This window comes from Galeopterus variegatus, unplaced genomic scaffold (genome assembly GCF_000696425.1).
Source record: "Galeopterus variegatus unplaced genomic scaffold, G_variegatus-3.0.2 Scaffold347, whole genome shotgun sequence".
NCBI classification, from domain to species: Eukaryota; Metazoa; Chordata; class Mammalia; order Dermoptera; family Cynocephalidae; genus Galeopterus; species Galeopterus variegatus.
The window spans coordinates 690,111-710,901 of NW_007726458.1; the positions used below are offsets into that span (position 1 = coordinate 690,111).

Genomic DNA, 20,791 nt, shown 5'->3' on the forward strand with positions numbered 1-20,791 from the left:
CAGTTTAAATTTTGCTAATTCCATTTCCATGGTACCTCTAACATGTTCTTTGTCTTTTGTGTTTATAGTAAATTGGTAGTTGCATCTAGAAGCTTGTCCATCTTTGAGTTTAGTTTTTTTTTGTCCTTTTTTTGAGACCGGCTGCAGCGTGCTCAGCCAGTGAGCACCCCGGCCATCCCTATATAGGATCCGAAACCGCGGCGGGAGTGCTGCTGCACTCCCAGCGCTGCACTCTCCCGAGTGTGAGTTTAGTTTTTTTGGTAAGACTCCTTCATAAGTGGTACTGTCTTCTATCAGGAGGCACATAGTCTGGTTGTTTCTCTTTCTGAAATTATCAGCCGTTGATGCTCAATGCCTAGATCCATTAGTTTAATAAGGGCTCCAAGATGGTTATATTTAATTCTATTGTTCCTTCTGTATTTATTAGCTAGATATTCCTAGAAGGAAAAATATCCCCTCAACTCTTTTGGTTACCCCGTGGTACAGTTTGAATAGGAGAGGTATGATCCCTTTTCAGAGTAAGTTGGTTTTCTATCATCCTTCAAAGGTGACCAATTAGTGTTTTTTTTTTTTTTTAAATGTCACTTGAATTCATAGATTTAAACATTTTTAATGTGTTTCAAATCATTGCAGTTATTATCCTTTTTGATGCTCTAATTGTCCTATCTTTTACCCCTCTTCAGGCTGACTCCTGAGCCTTGTAGACTTTCTCAGCTTACATACTGTCTCCCATGAGGTGATGTTTTAGGCTCATCTTGTGTGTTTCCTGCCCCAGATCTGGAACCAGCCATTTCTCTAAGAAACCTTGATTTCTTCTTATGGGAAATGGAATTTTAGTCTGGGTACTAGGGATGCACGTTGCTCCTGGTTGGTCATTCTTTTTAGGCCTTTTTGGTGAATAGAATAGGAAATATATATTACCTCATGAGTTTATACTGATACTTCCAATTAAAATTTATGACGAAGGGGTTTTTACTTAACCACTTCTGTCTAACATTTGTTCTCCTTTCCTTTGACACCAAAAATTCTGGTTCTCAAGGACACCAGGAATGAGAAAACTAGAATATTACGTAATTCCTCATTTGCTTTTTCTCACGTTATTACACTCGATACCCGTACTGTACCAACAATATATTCTTTCCCCGTTCTTTCCTCATGTTTTGAAGTAGTTATACTGTTATGTTGTCAGAGTGCATAACTGTTTCATATCATTGTCTCTCATATAGTGTTGTAACACTCATATAGTGTTATAACTAATAACTTAATTCTGTAATAAATACATGTTTACTGCTTACCGCCAGTCCTTACATCGATGTCTTCCTAGTTATTTTGGTAGTCTGAAGTTTCTTTTACAGTGGGCTTGTCAGAAAACATTTATAGAAATTATATTCTCTAAGTTCTTGCATGCTGTGGCCTTTATATGTCATGTTAAGTTGGTTTGGATAATTGGGATATAAAATCCATGGCTTACATTTTCCTTTTTTATGTGTCTTAAATACATAATTCATTTTCCTCTGGCCCAAAACACTGCTTATTAAAATTTGAGGGTAATCTTCTCATATAAGCAACTTGGTCTCTTTTCCTGAATGCTCAAAATATTTTTCTTTAGAGTCCAACAATTTTAGCAGAATATGGCTTAGATTTTGGTCATTTTGGGTTCATTTTCAGATGGTGTGCCCTTCCACGTTTTTTAAGGTCAGCAATATTTTCTTGAATTGATTTTTAGTATTTCTTCCTTTGCTTTTGTTTTCTTTTTCAGGAATTCCTGTTATATGCATGTTGGATTTTCTTTGCCTTCTGTAACCGTCACTTTTTCTCAAATCCTTTTTTTATCTCTTTCTTCATCTCCTTATAATTTTTAAAAATTTTCTTTCTTGCTCTCTCTTCTTGAGGTGGGCCAGCCATCGTCTCTTGCTCTCCAGCATCAGAGCTTTTGAATGTTGGGCCTTTGGACTCCACGACTTAAACCAGCAGTCCTCCCCACCTCATCCCTGGTTCTCAGGCCTTCAAACTTGGATTGAAATTTGCCACCAGCTTTCAGACAGCATATCGTGGGACTTCTCCATAACCAAATGTGCTAATTCCCATAATGAATGTTCTCTTATATACGTCCATATATCTTATTGGTTCTGTTTCTCTGGAGAACCCTGATAAATGCGGAGTGTAGGTATAACAGCAGGACCTGCTATACTTGATTATGTTTGATCCTTTTCCCCTAGGGGTGGGGCAGGCCTCAATTTTGGAGGAAGTTTGCAAGGCAGACTTGCTGGCTAAATCCCCAGAAATAGTATGCTTATCTAGCAGAATATAAGATAACATAAAGTCTAGCTGAGCATGCATTTCTCTGAGTTCCCTCTTTTCCCATGGTTATTTGATATTTTGAATTTGGTTACTGGACAGGATGACATTATTTACGTAAGTGTAAGGCTGTTTTCCAGTCAGCCTGGAACTGCAGACTTACAGTGAGGCATGTGCTATTCAGGTCCTGAGAAACCAAGGAAGACATCAATAAAACTGTACTGATTCCAGCCCAAAGCAGGTCAGGATCCTTCAGGATAATCCCTAAGATAATATCAGAGACAAGAACAGACACTAGACGGAGCCTTGGAAAGATTTTGCGCCTGGCCCTTTATACGTCCCCCTCCCTCTTGTTTTTTTACTTCCTGCTTCTTACCCCATAAAGACCGTGGTTAGGGGCTGGCCTGTGGCTCACTGGGGAGAGTGTGGTGCTGGTAACACCAGGCCATGGGTTCGGATCCCATATATAGGGATGGCCAGTTAGCTCACTTGGGAGAGCGTGGTGCTGACAACGCCAAGTTAAGGGTTAAAATCCCCTTACTGGTCATTAAAAAAAAATAACAAAAAACCGCGGTTAGCTTGAGAATATGAGATGGTCTTGGGGATGTTAGTTCGCCATCTCCTCAGGATTGATGGCTTCTTGAATGAAGTTATCTTTCCTTTTTACCACCACCACCACCACCACCAACAAAAAATTTTCTTTTTGCCTACTTTTCTCTTAGGTTATTTATGTGTTTTTAAAATTCTTCTGTAACTTCTAGGTTAGTATTTTAAAGTTTTCTTTCTTTCTTTTTTTTTTTTCCTTTCTGTCTTTTTTCGTGACTGGCAATGGGATCACAACCCTCGGTGTCGTGCCCTCACCGCACTCAACCAGTGAGCGGACTGGTCTCTATATGGGATCCGAACCCTCGGCGGGAGCGCCGCTGCACTCCCAAGCACCACACTCTACCGAGTGCGCCACCGGGCCGGCCCCTTAAAATTTTCTTTTATATCTAATTATTTTATGTTCTAGCACCTCACTTCTGAATATTTCTAATTCTATGTAATGTTTTTTAAATCTTTTGTTATTAGCGTTTTTAACTTGTTATGAAATAATAGGTTATAGTTTTCATCTATTCTGTGGACATGTTTTCTCTTCTGCTTTCTTTATCTGTATGGAAGTTATTCTGCTCATTCTTTTTTCTTATAACAATTCCTGTATGGTATTTGATCATGATATTTTTCTTTTCATTTTTATATGAAATTGGTTTTCCTGAAGGAAGCTGGTTCAGGAAAGCTTTTCTAATGTCATGGCTCTAGAGCCTTGTCTTCTGTTTTTTTTTTTTTTTTTTGAGAAGTGTTAAAAAAATATGGCAGTTTATTTAATGAAATCTGGATCTGGGCCTTTTCTTTCCTTTTCTTGATAGTACCGTATTGCTCAGTTTGGATTCTAATTCCACTAATTTCTCAGTGTGAGACTTCGTCCTGGAGCAGAGTTTCAGATGATTAGCCTGGAGCATTTGTAAGGATTAAAGTGTGCAGAACTCCTCTTGGTTTCAGCTGCTGTTCTCAAATTGACCCTCTGAGCTTTCCAGTGAGTTCTTGCTGGTTCTTTTGAGAGTCTCAAGTCTGGCAAATGGTCTGTAGCTTTCCTCTGCATCTTCCTACACAGATGATGATATCAAGCACCCCGTCTTTATCATACTACCTACCTGTATTTTCAGTTTTGTGGGTCCTCCTCATTACCTAGTTTTGTTGTTGTAGGTATCATCCTTGGGTTTTTGGTTCTGCTGCCCTAGTTGCTCCAGTTAGTTTTTTTGTTTGGGGTGGTTTGGAGAGGGATTTAGGGAGATTCAAAAACTGCTGTCAGTGCCACCATCTTCTGAAAATCTCCTAAAAAACAATCTTTAAAAATTAAAGATCTGAAGTAGAAGATTGACATATTTGAATCAAGATGGTGGATACGGAATTTCTTGCATTCTTTGTATTTTTCTGTATGCTTGAAATACTTCATAATTTAAAAGAAAAGAGTCAAATCTAGCAATATATAAAGATGATAATATGTCATAACCAAGTGAGGACATGCAATCAAAGACTTTTTTCCTTACTTTCCTCTGTGTGTTTCTTGCCTTATTGTATTGGCTGGAACCTCAGTAATATTCAGTAAGAGTGCAAGAGTGTACATCATGGTGTTGCTCTCAGTCTTAGGAGGAAAACATTCAGTCTTTCATCATTATGCTTGATATTAGTGGTAAGTGTTTTTTGTAGATATCTTTCATCAAGTTGAGGATGTTCCCTTCCTTTCCTAATGGACGTTGAATTTTGTGATCTGCATTAAAATGATCACATGGTTTTTCTTTTTTAGTTTAGTGTGGTGAATTATATATATTTTTTTAATGCTGAACCAACCTTGCATTTCCTGAGATAAATCCTACTGGTTGTGATATGGTTTTTTTGTTTTGTTTTGTTTTGTTTTTTTGTTATATATTACTGGATTATTTGCTAAAATTTCATTAAGTACTTCTTAGTCTCTGATCATGAGAGATATTAGTCTGTTTTTTCTTAAAATGTATTGTAATGTCTTTGTGTGGTATTAGTATTAAGGTAATGCTGGGCCTCACAGAATGAATTGGAAAGTGTTCTGGAAGAGTTGTGTAGAATTTTCTGGAATAGTTTGTGAAGAATTGGTATTATTTCTTCCATAGTATTTGACAGAATTGACAGTGAAGTCATCTGGGCCTGGAGTTTTCTTCTTGGGAATGTTTTTAACTGTAAATTTAGCTTAATGGAAATAGGGCTACTTAGGATATCTGTTTCTTCTGGAGTGAACTTTGGTAGCTTATATCCTTCAAAGAATTTATTTCATTTAAGTTAAAGACTTTGCTGGCATAGTTGTTCATATTATCCCTTTATTATCCTTTTAATGTCTGTAGGATATGTAGTGATGTCCCCTCTCCACTTTCTCATATTAGCTATTTCTGCCTCCTCTCTTTTGTTAAGTCTGGCTAGAGGTTTATTTTATTTTATTTATATATATATATATATATATATATTTTTTTTTTTTTAAATCTTCTCAAAGAACCAGATTTTGCTTTAATCAAAAAATCTTAAACTTTTATTCTTTTCTTATATATATTTTTAAAAATATATATTTTTAATGCTGTAAATTTCCTTGTAAGCATGCTTTACTGCACCCTTCAAATTTGGCTACCTTTTTGTTATTGATTTCTAACTTAATTGTATTAATGTTGGAGAATATGGTCTTTATGAAATTGTCCCTGAAGTTTTTGAGATTTACTTTATGTCCCAATGTGAAAGGTAAACATCACAAAACCATTATTATTTGATTTGTATTTGGTAAGAAATATTAATATTTGAGTTTTGTTTCTCTTTATTTCAGGTCTTGGTATGGTGACCCCTGTAAATGACCTTAGAGGATCTGATTCAATTGCATATGACAAAGGGGAGAAGTTATTGCGGTGTAAATTGGCAGCATTTTACAGACTAGCAGATCTCTTTGGGTGGTCTCAGCTTATCTACAATCATATCACCGTGAGTATTAAATGGGGTAGTAACTGAATGGTAAGTGGAATATTATGTGTCTGGCACCACCTCTTCCAGGAGAAGAGGGACATGGGCTGAGCTTCAGTAAATCTTAGAATACCTTGTCTTCTGATTCCTGACTACAGAGTGTAGTAATCTGAGAATTAGCCAGTTTGGGTTGAGAGTTAGGAGCACAATAATTCTTGAAACCTTCTTTCTTGCATATTAAATAAATGTTCACCAAATTATAGGCAGTTCCTAAAATTCTTTTCATTCTTAAAAACCTAAGAATCGGGGCCGGCCCGGTGGCGCACTGCTACAGTGCACCGCTTGGGAGCGCTGTGGCGCTCCCGCCGAGGGTTCGGATCCCACATACAGACTGGCCGCTCACTGGCTGAGCGAGGTGCGGGCGCAGCACCAAGGGTTGCGATCCCGTTGCCGGTCCCGGTCCGGTACGGGCGTGACACTGAGGGTTGCGATCCGTTGCCGGTCACGAAAAAAGACCAAAAAAAAAAAAAACCTAAGAATCAAGATTTTTTTTTCTGACTCTGACCAAAGCTTCTGCCTCTCACACTTTTTTCTTTAGCTACTTTAGTTTTTTTTTTTTTTTTTTTTAGTTCACTCTTGTTTGTAACAAATATCAGTGGGTGCCTGCTTTCTCTATACCAAGCATTGTTCTAACTCTGGGGTTATGTAACGAATGACATGAGTCCTGCCCTTGTATGCATCGTCCCTTCTACATCCCAGTTCAGCAGCCCGTTATTTACTTCCTGTTTTGTTCAGCTTGCATTTCATGGTCAATCATTTTAGTAACATTCTTTTCCAATTCTGTACTATCCCTCCCTGCATCTGAGCAGCCATGTCCTGCTGCAGAAACCTCACGATAGAGCCCATTGGCTTTCTCCATTGATCTATAACCCTAATCTTAAATAGACCCACAACTATGGGCTGTCTCTTACAACCTCACTTATGTTTAAGTTTTCTCTACTATCTTTGAAACTCCTGACTTCCTCCCAGCAAGTGACCTCATCACATCACAGAAAAAGGGGGAACCCTTACTGAGGTTTGTAGCCATTCCATACTCCTGACCAACTGTAATAAAATCCTACCTCCTACCTGTGGCCAAAATTTGCTCTCCTGGCTTGGAATTCCATCCCTACGTGCCTTCCCAGATTCCTAATGCATTAGCACATTTCTTTTTTTTTCAGAACACTCTTTTGTAGAGATAGCTTCTTTCTATGAACTGCTTCCTTGCTTTGGTTTTTAAAAGTTGTCTCCTGTTTTTTAAATTTAACTTATTTTATTGGATATATTAATAATTTAAACTATTGCCTGCTTATTGTATCAAGTGTACCTTATGCAGGTGTCTAAAGAAAAAGTCGTAGCCCTGCCAATACTCCTCTCTCTTGAGTGTTTACAGCCATTTAGATTATTTAAACCTTTTCCCCATTCTGACACACACATATGTAGGTTTTTCCACATGTGGGCTCATAACCAGTGGCGCTTAGTAAAGCTCCATTCTGGACTCAAAGGAAGGTTAAACCTCCTGAGGTGATGGTCTGGAGCCCACCCTTTTGACCAGTGCATTGTACTTCTGGGACTTGATAATGGCCTCTTGCCTTCTCTGTCTGCTCTCCACTTGTCATAAAGTGAATTCTTCAGAGTGCAAGCCTGACTGTGTCGTACCCGTGTGTGCTGCACACCCTCCTCCTGTGTGGAAGTTACTCCTGCTTTATTCCACCGTAGCAGTTACCTGCATCCATTCTGTACATTTCCCTATTGTCAGTCTCTCCCCACAGGAGTATCAGCTCCATAAAGCGAGCCTTTGTTGTGATCCTTACTGTGGCCCCAGGACCTGGCACAAAGCAAGCATGTAATCAACTCTTGTCAGGTTAATGACTGAATGAAATCCCTAGCTGAGCTCACACTACCTCAGTAAAATCATGAACAGGAACTCGCTGGGGCCTTTTGATATTTGCTTAGTGGGCCCAGTTAGCCTGGCGTAAGTGCCAGCTCCCTTCCTGATGCCTGCAGGAAAATGCTGGCCTCTCTGGCTAACTATACTTGACAGAATGCTCCACTGCATTTATTTATTTGTTTGTTTGTTTATTTAATTGAATCATAATTGATTATACATATGTTTGGGATTCAGTGCTGGCATTGTTGATCAAATCAGTATTACTAGTACGTATATTGTTACAAATTGTACTTATTCTTTATGCCCCTTGTCCGATCTCTCCCTATCCCTTCCCCCACACCCCCCTTCCCACCACTGATAACCCTAGATTTCTTCTTTCCTTTTTTTTTTTTTTTCGTGACCGGTAACGGGATCGCAACCCTCGGTGTCACGCCCGCACCGCGCTCAACCAGTGAGAGGACCAGTCTCTATATGGGATCCGAACCCTTGGCGGGAGCGCCGCCGCACTCCCAAGTGCCACACTCTACCGAGTGTGCCACCGGGCCAGCCCCATTTCTTCTTTCCTTTGAAAGAGTAATGGTTACTCCGTTGATTTGTTGCCTAGATGATCTGTCCAATGCTGAGAGGTGTGTTCAGGTCCCCTTGTATTATCATAGAGCAGATGCTTCTTTTGTTACTATGGAATGGGCTTTGTGGAGAGAGACGTCCTCTTTTCTTTGGTCTCTGCTGGTGACTTTCCTTGTGTCAGTGCACTCCAGTGTCTGGTGGAACATCTGCATGGTGGTTGTGACGTCTAGCCACTTTCATGGCAGCTGTGGTTACTGTGGTGGGCGACCTGCATGGAGTGATGTTTTGTGCATGCTTCTTGGTGCTGGTGGTGTGTGTGTGTGTGTGTGTGTGCGTGTGTGTGTGCGTGGGCGTGTGGGCGTGTCCAGCCCCTAGGCTATGCCCCGAGGTGCTAGTGGTGTGCCTGGGCTGGAACTAATTTTTTGTCCTTTGTTTACTTCTAAAACTGGGGAACTTCCTGTGGGAACCAGTACTTGAGCTGTATGGTTGAGCTAAATTGCTGCTTTGCTGCTGTTTCCCTAGGGAAAGCGTTTTGTGCAGCTCAGGGTTTAATGGTTGACCTTATAGGTATTTCCGGCTCTCCAGAGACCCGCTGCACCTGGGTTGTATAGAAACTCTGATCTGTGCCTGAGTTTTTTCATCAAACTGCACCCCATGCAATTCTGCATGCTTGATCAGTCTCCTCTTAGTGGCCCTGCACTGATTGGGGGGCAGATCAGCTGTCCTTGCTTTGTTCCAGTGTTCTCCTGGTGGGCCTGTCTCCCCCACCACCCGTGCTGCAAATACTTCCCATGGGACAAGCTGTGCACCAGTCCCTTGCAATGATCACCGGCCTCTGAATGGCTCCCCTTTTTCAGTTGTTCTGGTTCCTCCTGCGTGGGTCCACAGGAACCCTATTAGTGGTCTTGCTGTCCTGGGGGCCACCAAGGCCCTCTTCTCCCCTGCCACCTCCAAGTAACTCCATGCAAAGAGCACAGCTGCGGCTCCTGCCGGCTCCTGCTCCGTGCACTCAGCAGCTCCAGCCTTAAAGCAGCCACGGCCCAAAACGCTGAGAGCAGTTTTTTCTTTCTTTCACTGTGGCTTCTCCCACCTTCATGAACTCTATAGGTCTCTCTTCCTCTTCCTCTCAGCTCCAGCGGCCCCAGCTTGGGTTGTTACATTTTTATAGTTGTAAATTGGTTGATTTATGGGAGAGAGATGCTGGGGACCAACTACTCTACCATGTTGACCAGAACTCCTCTACCAGAGATTTAATACTAAATGGTTGCCTAAAAACTAGTTCCATGAAAATGTTAGAGCCATAATAGGAAATGTAATCCCTGGATTTAATAGATTCACACTCTTTAAGGGTTTGAAAGTGCTGTTTACCACTAGTCCTATTATGAATACTATTTAAATAAGTTTGAAATTCATAAATTGCTTACTTATTTTTTTCTTTCATTGTTTAGGAATTGGCAGAATTAAAAAATTAGTTGAGTGTTTATTCTTCTTTAAGTGATCTGCTTGGGGCTTAATACTGAGTAAAAAGAAATCCAAGTTACCAGAAATATTGCCTATATTTTGTGAACTAGAACTACAGAATCTTTAAGGAAGAATGGTTTTTTTGTTTTTACTATATTTGTTATCCATTTTTTGTTTTACAGTAGAGGTTTTATCATAGACACTTAACAGGAAAGCACACGTTAATATTATTTTTCAGTGCAACAAAGTCTTAGTAGGTCATTCAGCCCTTTCTTTGAAATAGAGTCATAGGGATTTTCTGCTAAAGGGATTTAAAAGTACTGATATGTGTTAGAGGATCGGAGATGATTATCTGAATTAGATCTTTGTTTTAAGATTGCATTGGATTTAGAGAAGGTATTGGGGGGGAACGGAGCACAAAACAGGATGGCCCAGTTAGCACAATGGGCTGGGACTCCTCTTGAGGTACTTAGTTGATGGCTGGGCCTTTCCATCCTGGTTTCAGTGGAATGTTGTTGAGGCTTAATACCTATACAACCTGGCTGGTGCTTGATTCAGCTCCATTCTGGAATCCAAGGAATGTCAAACCTCCAGGTGACCTCACCTTTGTGACCAGTGCATTGTGCTCTGGGGATGTGATGTCTGTTAGAAGTACTGAGTTGGAGTGTATTTGGTTTTCAGTGAGTGACCTGAAGATCTGTGACGGGAGAGTCTCATTCCTCGAACACAGAGAAGGGGCAGTAGATGTGTGGGAAGAGGCATAGTGAGACTAGTGCTAGTGCCCTGGGTAGGGCCACCGCTGAGGACTGCCATTCTCTCTTTTTACTCGATGTCCATATTTTACACTTTCTCCTTCTTGCTTCAGACTCAGAGAATTGTATGGTTTAAGCTTTTTGTTTTTTGTTTGGTAGTTGACCAGTAAGGGGATCCAAACCCTTGACCTTGGTGTTATGGACACCATGCTCTAACCAAGTGAGCTAACCGGCCAGCCTATTGTAAACTTTTTAAATTAAAGTATGTATTTCGGCCGGCCCGGTGGCGCACTGCTACAGTGCACTGCTTGGGAGTGCGGTGGCGCTCCCGCCGAGGGTTCGGATCCCACATACAGACCGGTTCCCGCTCACTGGCTGAGCGAGGTGCGGGTGCAACACCGAGGGTTGCGATCCCGTTGCCGGTCCCGGTCCGGTACGGGCGCGACACTGAGGGTTGCGATCCGTTGCCGGACACGAAAAAAAAAAAAAGACACACACACACACACAAAAAAATTATGTATTTCGAAGGTTACAATTAGAGATATATCTTAAGGTGATAAGTCAAGGAAGAAAACATTGTGTACAAATATATTAATTACGGCATTGTTTATAATAACGAAAAATTGAGTCTAAATATACACAAGTAGTAGGAAATGCTCAGTTGTTTCATCAGTTTGAGAGAATGTCATATACTGTGGAAAATAATTATAAAGGCCATGTGAAACAGATGAAAACATGAAAAATAAACATTAATTATTAGAAATGAGAAAATATGAAATGTATATTTACAGCTGTATGAAATACATATACATATAGATAAAAAAGGATTAAAAGCGGCTGTGTAATTATTTTAATGTGGAACCTGACAGCATGCTTCTAAAATTTATGTGGAAGAGCAAAAGGCCAAGAATATCTAAGACACTCCTGAAGAAGAAGAAGGCAAGGAGATTCTTTCTACCAGATGTCAAACTTAATATAAAGTGATGGTAATTAATATAGTATGCTTTGGGCAAAGGAAAGACAGACCAGTGGGACAGAACAGAAAGCCCAGAACCAGATCTACATGTATTGAAGTCAGGTAGACACAAGAGTCTGCATTGCAGATCAGCAGGGGAAGGATGAACTGGGCAGTGACTGTCGCTGGAACACTGGGTTGAAAAATCACAATCAGAAGATTATATTGGATTTCTGTCTTATGCACATTCACAAAGCAATTTCAATAAATTAAGAAATTAAATGTGAATACCGGCCAGCCACCAACAGAAAAAAAAAAAAATTGAACATGAAAGGTAATACTTTAAAATTTTTAGGACCAATATAGGTGAAAATCACTGGCCTTTAACCTCTGACCTAAGGAAAGATGTCTTAAAAGATGAAAAGCACCTATTATAAAAGAAAAGATGGGTAAAATTGACTACATTTTAAATGATCAAGTTTCTCATTTTTAAAATATACTGTAAAAACAATGAAAATAAAAGCCACAACCTGGAAGATTTTGTCCCACATGTAGCTAACAGAAATTAATGTCCAGAATCGATAAAGAACTATCAGTAAGAAAAGGACAAACCAGTATAAAATGGACAAAAAACAAGAAAGGAATTTTCACAGAAGGGGAAATAAGAATGTCTTGTAAAAATATGAAAAGTTGCTCAACTCAGTCACCTCCTAGTTTATTACCTTGGAGAAACTTGAACGTGTACACCAGCAGACAGAAGAATGTTCATAGCATAGTTTTTAATAACAAAACTGAAACCATTTCCACTGATGGGAGAATAGATACAGATACATAAATTTTATCCATTCATTGGATACTATACAGTAGTGAAAAAATATAAATGAGTCATTATGTCATAATCTGGAAGAATCACAAAAAAAAAGTTGAGAAAGTCACTGAAAAATGCATATAGTATGATTCCAATTATATGAAGTTCATAAACATAAAAGTTAAACAGTATATCGCTTTGTGTGTGTGTGTGTGTGTGTGTGTGTAATTCAGGATAGTCGTTACTTCTAGGGTATGGGGGAAGAGAAACAGTGCTCCAGAGATACTAGGATTATTCCATTTCTTTTTGTTTTTCTTTTTTAGCCCCACCCCTATTCTATTTCTGAAACTGATTGATAGGTACATGGGTATTTGGTTTATTACTATACTTAAGTTGTCATTTATCTTAATACTCTTTTGTATGTATATTTGCAAAATAAAAACTATTAAAGTAAGCAAAAAAAAAGTCTGCCATTGAATTTTTCCTTATTTTCATCCTTATTTTTCTTCATTTCAGCCAATATTCAGACTCTTTGTTTTGTTTTGATCCAACTTGGGAATTAAGGCAATTGCTTAGTTTTGCTTTAGAGAGTTAAAAAGGTCAGCATGCTTTTTTAAGATAAACGAGCTGACTTTAGAATATGAAAAGCATTGCTAACTCGCCTTTGATGGGAAAATGTTTTGAGGGAAAGTGGAAACCACATGTACTTTTTTTTGTCTTTTGTAAACACACCTATTTTTATTCCAAGGGGTATGTGTTTGATTCTCTCTCGAACTATTTCTAAACAGAAATCCCTATATAAATAGGGCCAGTCTACGTTAAATTAATTTATACAATGCGTATTAGTTTTCAAAACATCTTTAGTAACTACATAAAGAGGAGATGTAGATATTGTGGATGAGTCTTAATTGTGAAATTATTCTTTTGGAATATTTTCCTGCTGCATTTACTGCTTTTTCAGCCATGATCTATAAGTACTTCCTTTGGTTGTATCTTCTGGACTCAGAATCAGCCAGCAGTTCTTCCCCAAGAGTTCTTTTCCTTTGCTTCTTGGGAATTCGTGAATGGTCAAAGTCACCTGGGCTGTCAACAGTGGTTCAGTCTGGACGTGCTTCTCTACCGTTTTTCTTGTAAAACCTTTTTGGGTCCATGCATGCTCATCTTCAGTGCTGTGAGATCAGTTTTCAGTCATCTGTCAATTCTGGAGCTTTCATACCAAACCAGCTGTCGCCTGCTGGTTTTTGTTGCTCTTTTCTGCATTTTTTCTGAAGTTGATACTTGGATTAACTGTATGGTGGGGGACAGTAATTTTTTTAAAAAAATTAGGTGTAATGATGGCTTTCTGCAGGAGCTCATTTTTCTTTTTCTCCTTGATCTGTGTTAGGGTTCCCTTATTAGACTGTAGTTTGTTGTATTGAAATTAATATGCAAACCACTGAGCTGCTTGATATTCAGACCAGGGTCTGCGCTGCTGCCTGTCAGCTTCAGAAGTGTAGACTTCGTGCTATGTAATAAGTTGTCTTCATCACTGAACTCACTAATTTTATATTCGTTGGTCTGATGGTTTTGCATCATTTTCCTCTTCCTCCTCCTCTCTCTCTTCCTCAGTGGCCTTGTCTTCCTCTTCCAACTATGCATTGTCATGTAACATATTTCTCAAGTCTCCACTAAAGGAGACTCCCGTTGTCCACTTCTATCAACAAACCACAAAGTGTCCTCTTCATTCTCACTGTTCTTAGACTGCTGGCTTTTATCACTGCTGAAAACTAGAAAAGCAGAACCGTCTTTATCCTGAGACGTGTTGAGCTCAGGTGTGTTTAGTTTGCAAAGTATCACATCCAAAATCCACATTTCTTTCACTGCTGATGTCTTCCTTGACACCTGTGACTGGGGACTCTTCATCATGATATAACTACCACCACAGTCACCAAACTTTGTTAAGTCACTTGTTTTTATGGTGCTCACTCACTCTGTGTGTGTGTGTGTGTCTGGCTGGTACAGGGATTGAACAGCACCACGCTCTAACCAACTAAGCTAACTGGCCAGCCCAGTGGTACTCTTTCTTTCTTCATTCCATTTGTCGATTTCTGCAGTTGCAAATGTTTGAGCTAATGATTTCATTATGCCCTTAGAGATCAGATTATTATTATTTATTTATTTATTTACTTACTTATTTTGGTGGCTGGCCCATATGGGGATCCAGTCCATGACCTTGGTGTTATAAGGCCATGCTCTAACCAGCTGAGCTAACTGGCCAGCCCCTTACAGTTCAGATTTGAGGGCTCTGTTATTTTGGGGGTTGAATGCCTTTGAGAAACTAACACCTGAAGTTCAGAAAGACTCTCCAACTGAGAACTTTGCTGATTAATTTCTTTTCCCTCATCTATTATTCCATTGGCCTCTTCATCCAAACCCTTTATTTAAGAGATTCAACATTAGCTTCTTCTTCCTCTCCTACATTAAAATGTTGGCATTTTTGCACACACATGTATGTTTTTGAAACACCTAAAAGATAGCAGAGAACTGGGTAATAGGGAGTTGTAGAGACTGGGTATTATGGAGACGGGTTTATACAGAATAGTCTCTTTAGTGATAATTTACTACTGCTGCTCCTACTACCACTAGTGCTAGTAATAGTGGAGAGATGCCATTTATTGAAAGCTTTTTTTGAGTATGAGCCCTTATCATCCACACTTGATGGATGATGAAAACAGGATTTCATGGTGCCCAAAGCAGCATAGCCAATTCTTGGCAGAGGTAGGATTTGAACTTGAGTCTTATCTGACCTTGGATTCTGTGCTCTTAACCCCGTTATACTGAGAGAATCAGGTGAGTTTAGCATAAAGATGACATAAAGTGAGATAGGGTGGTTTCATATGTCTGAGAACTAAATTGTAGAAGGGGATAGAGCTTGTTCTGTATTGTATACTAGAAGCAGCGGTGAAAACCACGGGAAGACAGATTTCTGCTCAGTGTGAGAAGGAACGTTTCAATGATTAGGTCTCTCCAGCTTCCATGTACTTATTGCAGTACCATAGTGCCCATGATGTAGTAGGCTCTCAGCAAGTATTCACTGAGTGAAGAGCTGAGGCAAGCCCATCACTAGAACTGCCCCAGCAGATCTGAGGTGTGTGTTTGGGCCGCTACAGAAGACATCACTATGCTGGTTAGGAAGTTTTAAGTACTTTTCAACAAGCGCTAAATTCCATATACCTAACCCTAGTTAGGATTCTGGGTTTCTTAACTCAGTAGTAAATATATTTCAACTTGATCTTTAGGATGTCTTTTGAGTCTATCTCAAAATCATTATAAAAACTAGATTGAATTTTTTGTTCGGGCAGGACTCTTCTTTTTTTACTGCTATAGTCCTTGCATCTAGCATATGCTTGGTGTGTAATGTGTACCGGATCTGTATTGAATGAACTGTAGTGGAAAGAAAAATGTTTTGAGAAAGGGGAAGACAAGCCAAGAACGATGGGGTGGTGGTGTAGAAACTTTTAAGATTGTTCAAGCAGTAAGAAAGAGATTGCTGTCATTAATGGCTTTTATGATTCTTCATCATGCTACAGGTTTTGAGTGTTAAAAAAAATCCATTTTGACTCTTAAAAAGTAAGTTTTGGTTTTCATTGTTATGCCCCTGAGGAATGACACCTTTTTGCCCATGATACTGTTTGGTAACCACCAGAAGCTGCAAGAGAATAACCAACCAGTAATTTATTGACCTGTCAGAGGGCTAATGTAGAACTGTTTCTTGATAAAGTCAGTGATCGTATATGTGACCAAGAAGCACTTCATGTACTTGAAAAATTAGATTGCGATAGGACAGTGGAAAGCTTCCAGTGCCTCTCAGCTTTGTGACAGGCAGTGTGCGTATGTGCGTCCCTGCACAGCTCACTTCATGCTCTCACTCCTGCGAGTGTGTGGCCTGGAAGCGAAGAAATAATTTCAGTTGGATATTTGAGCTAACGCGGTCATTTTCCCCACAGACCAGAGTGAACTCCGAGCAGGAACACTTCCTCATTGTACCTTTTGGACTTCTTTACAGTGAAGTGACTGCATCCAGTTTGGTAAGAATGTCCTTGTCTTTGGTATCATGTATGTGTAGGTTATATTACATCATTAGACACCTTCAAAACCGGTTAAACATACTCAGCCCAAGAAATAGGAAATACTCCATGTTTAATGTGAATAATTCAGTTAGAGAAAAACCTTTGAAAGAAGTTATAAACATTTTAAAGTTGGGTTTAAATAGTTTCTAGTTGGGGTAATTCGAGGTCCCCTTGACATTTTAAATTTTTGTTTTTTTACTTTTAGGTTAAGATCAACCTACAAGGAGATATAGTAGATCGTGGAAGTACTAATCTAGGGGTGAATCAAGCTGGTTTCACATTACATTCTGCAATTTATGCTGCACGACCTGATGTGAAGTGTGTTGTGCACATTCACACACCCGCAGGGGCCGCGGTGAGTGCACTAGCCTGGTAGCATCTTCCCTTCTAAAGCTGTTTAGTGAGAAGCCCTTCAAATTTCCCTGAATCGCCCTCCCTTGTTGTAAGAAGTAAATAAACCTAATTTTGTTCTATTTAAAAAAACAAGTTTTACTCCTAAGTTTGACTTTCTTGAGAGAATTTTTTTCTTTTGTTCTTAAGAGATCCATATACTATCTAATTTTGGAAAACCGTATAAGTCTAAAAATGTTCATTAGACTTAACAATTAGAAAGTCTTAGAGGGTAGAGAGGGTGGAGGTCGGATTTCAGTGTTTCAAAGCCTGTGGGAAGTGCCAAATGGCAGCAGGGAGCAGAGCTCCTTGTTTGAGAAGAGAAAGGGAGGGTAAAGGAGAGGAAGACAAGGAGAGAGTGGATCGAGGGTGCTGTTGGCCCAGGGAAGGGTTTTTAGGGTGCAGGAGACTTGAGCATGTTGACAGGCTGTGAGGAATGAGCTGGGGGAGAAGGAAAGGTTGAGGCTTGGAAACCAACCTGCCCAGCTTCCCCACAGAGGTTCTCTCTAGAGCTGGTGGGACCCAGGCTGGATCATGATGGGGTAGAATAAGAAGAGCAGTTAGGGGCAGAGGCACACATAGTACAGGCTGTCAGGAGACCTGGCTGCCACGTCCAGAACTTCCAGGAGCCTGTCTAAGCAGTTCCCCAAGCCTGGTCTCTTCCGGTGAATGGGCCACCGCAGAAAAGCCCAGACCTCTCAGCATGAAATGCAGCGCTCTAGAGCTTTGCTCTTTACACGTTTTATATTTCAAGGACTTTTTGGTCTTATTGTGTAACAGATGATCTTATTGATTCAGTAGTACTGTATTTTAATCTACCTTGATGTTTCAATGCCATGCAAATTGGATAGTTTGGACAAATGTTAGCTCTCATTCATTTCACTTTGAATATATGATTTTTGATGTCAGCATCAGAGTTTAATTAGACATATCATTCTTTGAATGATGTAATTTTTTCTTAAAAGAATGAGTGCTGGGCCAGCCCCGTGGCTCACTCGGGAGAGTGTGGCGCTGGTAGCGCCGAGGCCGCAGGTTCGGATCCTATATAGTGATGGCCGGTGCGCTCACTGGCTGAGCGTGGTGTGGACAATGCCAAGCCGAAGGTTGTGATCCCCTTACTGGTCAAAAAAAAAAAAAAAAAAAAAGAATGAGTGCTGGGCCAGCCCCGTGGCTCACTCGGGAGAGTGTGGCGCTGGTAGCGCCGAGGCCGCAGGTTCGGATCCTATATAGTGATGGCCGGTGCGCTCGCTGGCTGAGCGTGGTGTGGACAATGCCAAGCCGAAGGTTGTGATCCCCTTACTGGTCAAAAAAAAAAAAAAAAAAAAGAATGAGTGCTATTCCAACCATTAAAATGTCCATGGATTTTTAAAAATCATTAGAGGCACTTTTGGGAATATGGTTATGAATGGTTACCACATATTATGTTTTTAAAATTATCAAAATAACTTTGCTTGGTAAGGAAATTTCTTTTTATGTGAATGCTGATACTATGAAAGGAATGAAATGTGGTTTGTCTTTTTAGATTAACCTTTCTTTATGGAATTGTGCCAGTAGACATTATTCAAATCTTTGGAGCCTGTTAGTCTAGAGTCGTAATGTTGCTGTGTGTAGAAGACTTTCAAAATATTTTAAAGCCACTTTGGGGAATTTAAGGGCTATATGAACACTCAGATTTTTTTTTTTACTTTGAGACTTAATTTTGCTTAAATAAAGGTAGAAAATTTTTACTTAAATAAAGATAGAAAAATACAGTATAGTTATCCCAAGCTTTTACAAATTTGCTTTTATCTGATGTTCAGGTTGTTTAATCTTACCTACAGCCTAAGATGAAAAGTACTCAAAAGCCTTGCAGTTCTTGGAAAACCTTCTTTTGAAAAATAGTGACTCCTCATAGGAGCCTGTTGTCCACTCCTGGCACGAGACCCAGGGCTCATTGTGTCACTAAATCCAGACTCACTCAGCATTTATAATCAGTGGGATAAAATTCAGAAAGATGTAGATTTTCTTCTGAAGGCTCTCCCAGCTTAGTGATAGCTTTTGTTTTAAAGTGTGGATTGGTAGTAAGCCCCAGAAGTCAAATTTATCCTAATTTCATGGGTTCATTTATTTCCAAGAAGAGAACCAAATAAAATATTTCTGTGAGGAAAGAATTTGCCATGTCACGGTGTTAATTCTGGCTTTTCCCTCCTTCATGGTGACTGCTTGGTCTCTAGGTCTCTGCGATGAAATGTGGCCTGTTGCCAATCTCGCCGGAGGCGCTTTCCCTTGGAGAAGTGGCTTATCATGAATATCATGGCATTCTGGTTGATGAGGAGGAAAAAGTTTTGATTCAGAAAAATTTGGGGCCTAAAAGCAAGGTCAGTAGGTATCTAATCTGGTATTTAAATTATAGAGGAAATAAGAAAAAAGTAAAGTTATTAGTCTTCTTGCCCAGCTCCATAGAGCTTTCATGCTTTCCCACTCAGGTTCTGATTCTCCGGAATCATGGGCTCGTATCAGTTGGAGAGAGCGTTGAGGAGGCCTTCTATTACATCCATAACCTTGTGGTTGCATGTGAGATCCAGGTAGGTGATGGCCATTCCATTTGGTCTGCAGTACACTTAGATGTTTTCAGGGTTCACATAGATTTTTTTTTGATATTTGTCTGCGGGAATGAGTCTTTGAGCAGTCTCTTTGCCAAAGATGAGCTCATGGATTTGGAAATTGACCAGGACAAATGCCATTTCACTGATTTAAGTTGGCAAAAGATTATTGGACGTCTCATTTCTGATTTTTTATTTTCTGAATACATAAGTCACTACCACTTCTGGAGTGATGGTATGTGCCAGGCTGGGTCAGGTGCTGTGTGTATGTCCTTGCCCACTTTATTTCATTTGAGCCTCACAGTGCTTATTTTGAAAAAGCCAGCACAGAGGGGTAGATACTTGCCCACAGTCTCACAGCTGTGAGTGCCCTTTATGCCAGATTTGCTGAACCCCAACTGCATGCTCTCCCCACTGCTCCCTGACTTATGTTTGCGGAGTGATGAGGTCTCAAGTCCTTCACAAGATCCCGACAGGTGCTTTGTTTTCCCGTTTCTCTGCCAAGTATGAGTGCCCAATCAATATTTTTTTCATGCTAAAGAAAAACTTCTGCAGATAACCGTATGATCAGTTTATCACTATCCATCCTTTTTTTATTCTTATACTGTAGTGATTTAGTTTCTATTAAAACCTACATTTCTGTTCAAGTGATCTCTCACAGTCACCTGATCCTCTTGGCTTTAGTAAGGAAGTCAAGCCACAGTGTTTGCTTGTTTTGGAAAAGGTTCGAACTCTGGCCAGCGCCGGAGGACCAGACAACTTAGTCTTGCTGGATCCTGGGAAGTACAAAGCCAAATCCCGCGCTCCGGAGTCTCCGGCAGGAGAAGGCACAGGATCGCCTCCCAAGTGGCAGATTGGTGAGCAAGAATTTGAAGCCCTCATGCGGATGCTTGATAATCTGGTAAGAATGCTGCCACCTCTTGATGATGACAAAGCTTTTGTTGTAAAAGCACAGACGTTAGGTGTTGTAACACCAAGGTCAAAGGTTTGGATCCCTGTACCAGCCAGTCACCAACAAAGCAAAACAAAAATAAAGCACAAATGTTGATGTTCTTATAGGAGATGGAATTGTTATCTTCATGTAGTGTCTGAATGCTTTCATTCTCAAAAATCAAGAAGCACCAGGGTTATTCAATGGCTAAGCTAAATCATGATAAAATACAGAGGTGAAAGTTTTTTTTTTTTTTTCGTGACCGGTAACGGGATTGCATCCCTCAGTGTCGCGCCCGTACCACGACCGGCAACAGGATTGCAACCTTCAGTGTCGTGTCCGTACCACGACCGGCAACGGGATCGCAACCCTCGGTGTCGCGCCCGCACCGCGCTCAGCCAGTGAGCGGACCAGTCTCTATATGGGATCCGAACCCTCGACGGGAGCGCCGCACTCTACCGAGTGCACCACCGGGCCGGCCCAGAAAGTTTTTTTTTT

At 40.2% G+C, this 20,791-nt stretch overlaps 1 protein-coding gene across 1 annotated transcript in view; it reads left to right on the forward strand.

The window, feature by feature from the left end:
- The window catches only part of LOC103586519 (alpha-adducin), a gene marked incomplete at its 3' end in the record, with an annotated part of 30,343 nt that extends 10,038 nt beyond the window's left edge, over nt 1-20,305 (forward strand). Inside the window, exons 3-8 of the mRNA XM_008567815.1 lie at nt 5,678-5,829; nt 16,268-16,348; nt 16,596-16,745; nt 18,994-19,137; nt 19,246-19,344; nt 20,087-20,305. Of these exons, the coding sequence (XP_008566037.1) occupies nt 5,678-5,829; nt 16,268-16,348; nt 16,596-16,745; nt 18,994-19,137; nt 19,246-19,344; nt 20,087-20,305 (845 nt within the window). The remainder of the gene's footprint in view (nt 1-5,677; nt 5,830-16,267; nt 16,349-16,595; nt 16,746-18,993; nt 19,138-19,245; nt 19,345-20,086) is intronic.
- Nucleotides 20,306-20,791: the final 486 nt, after the last annotated feature.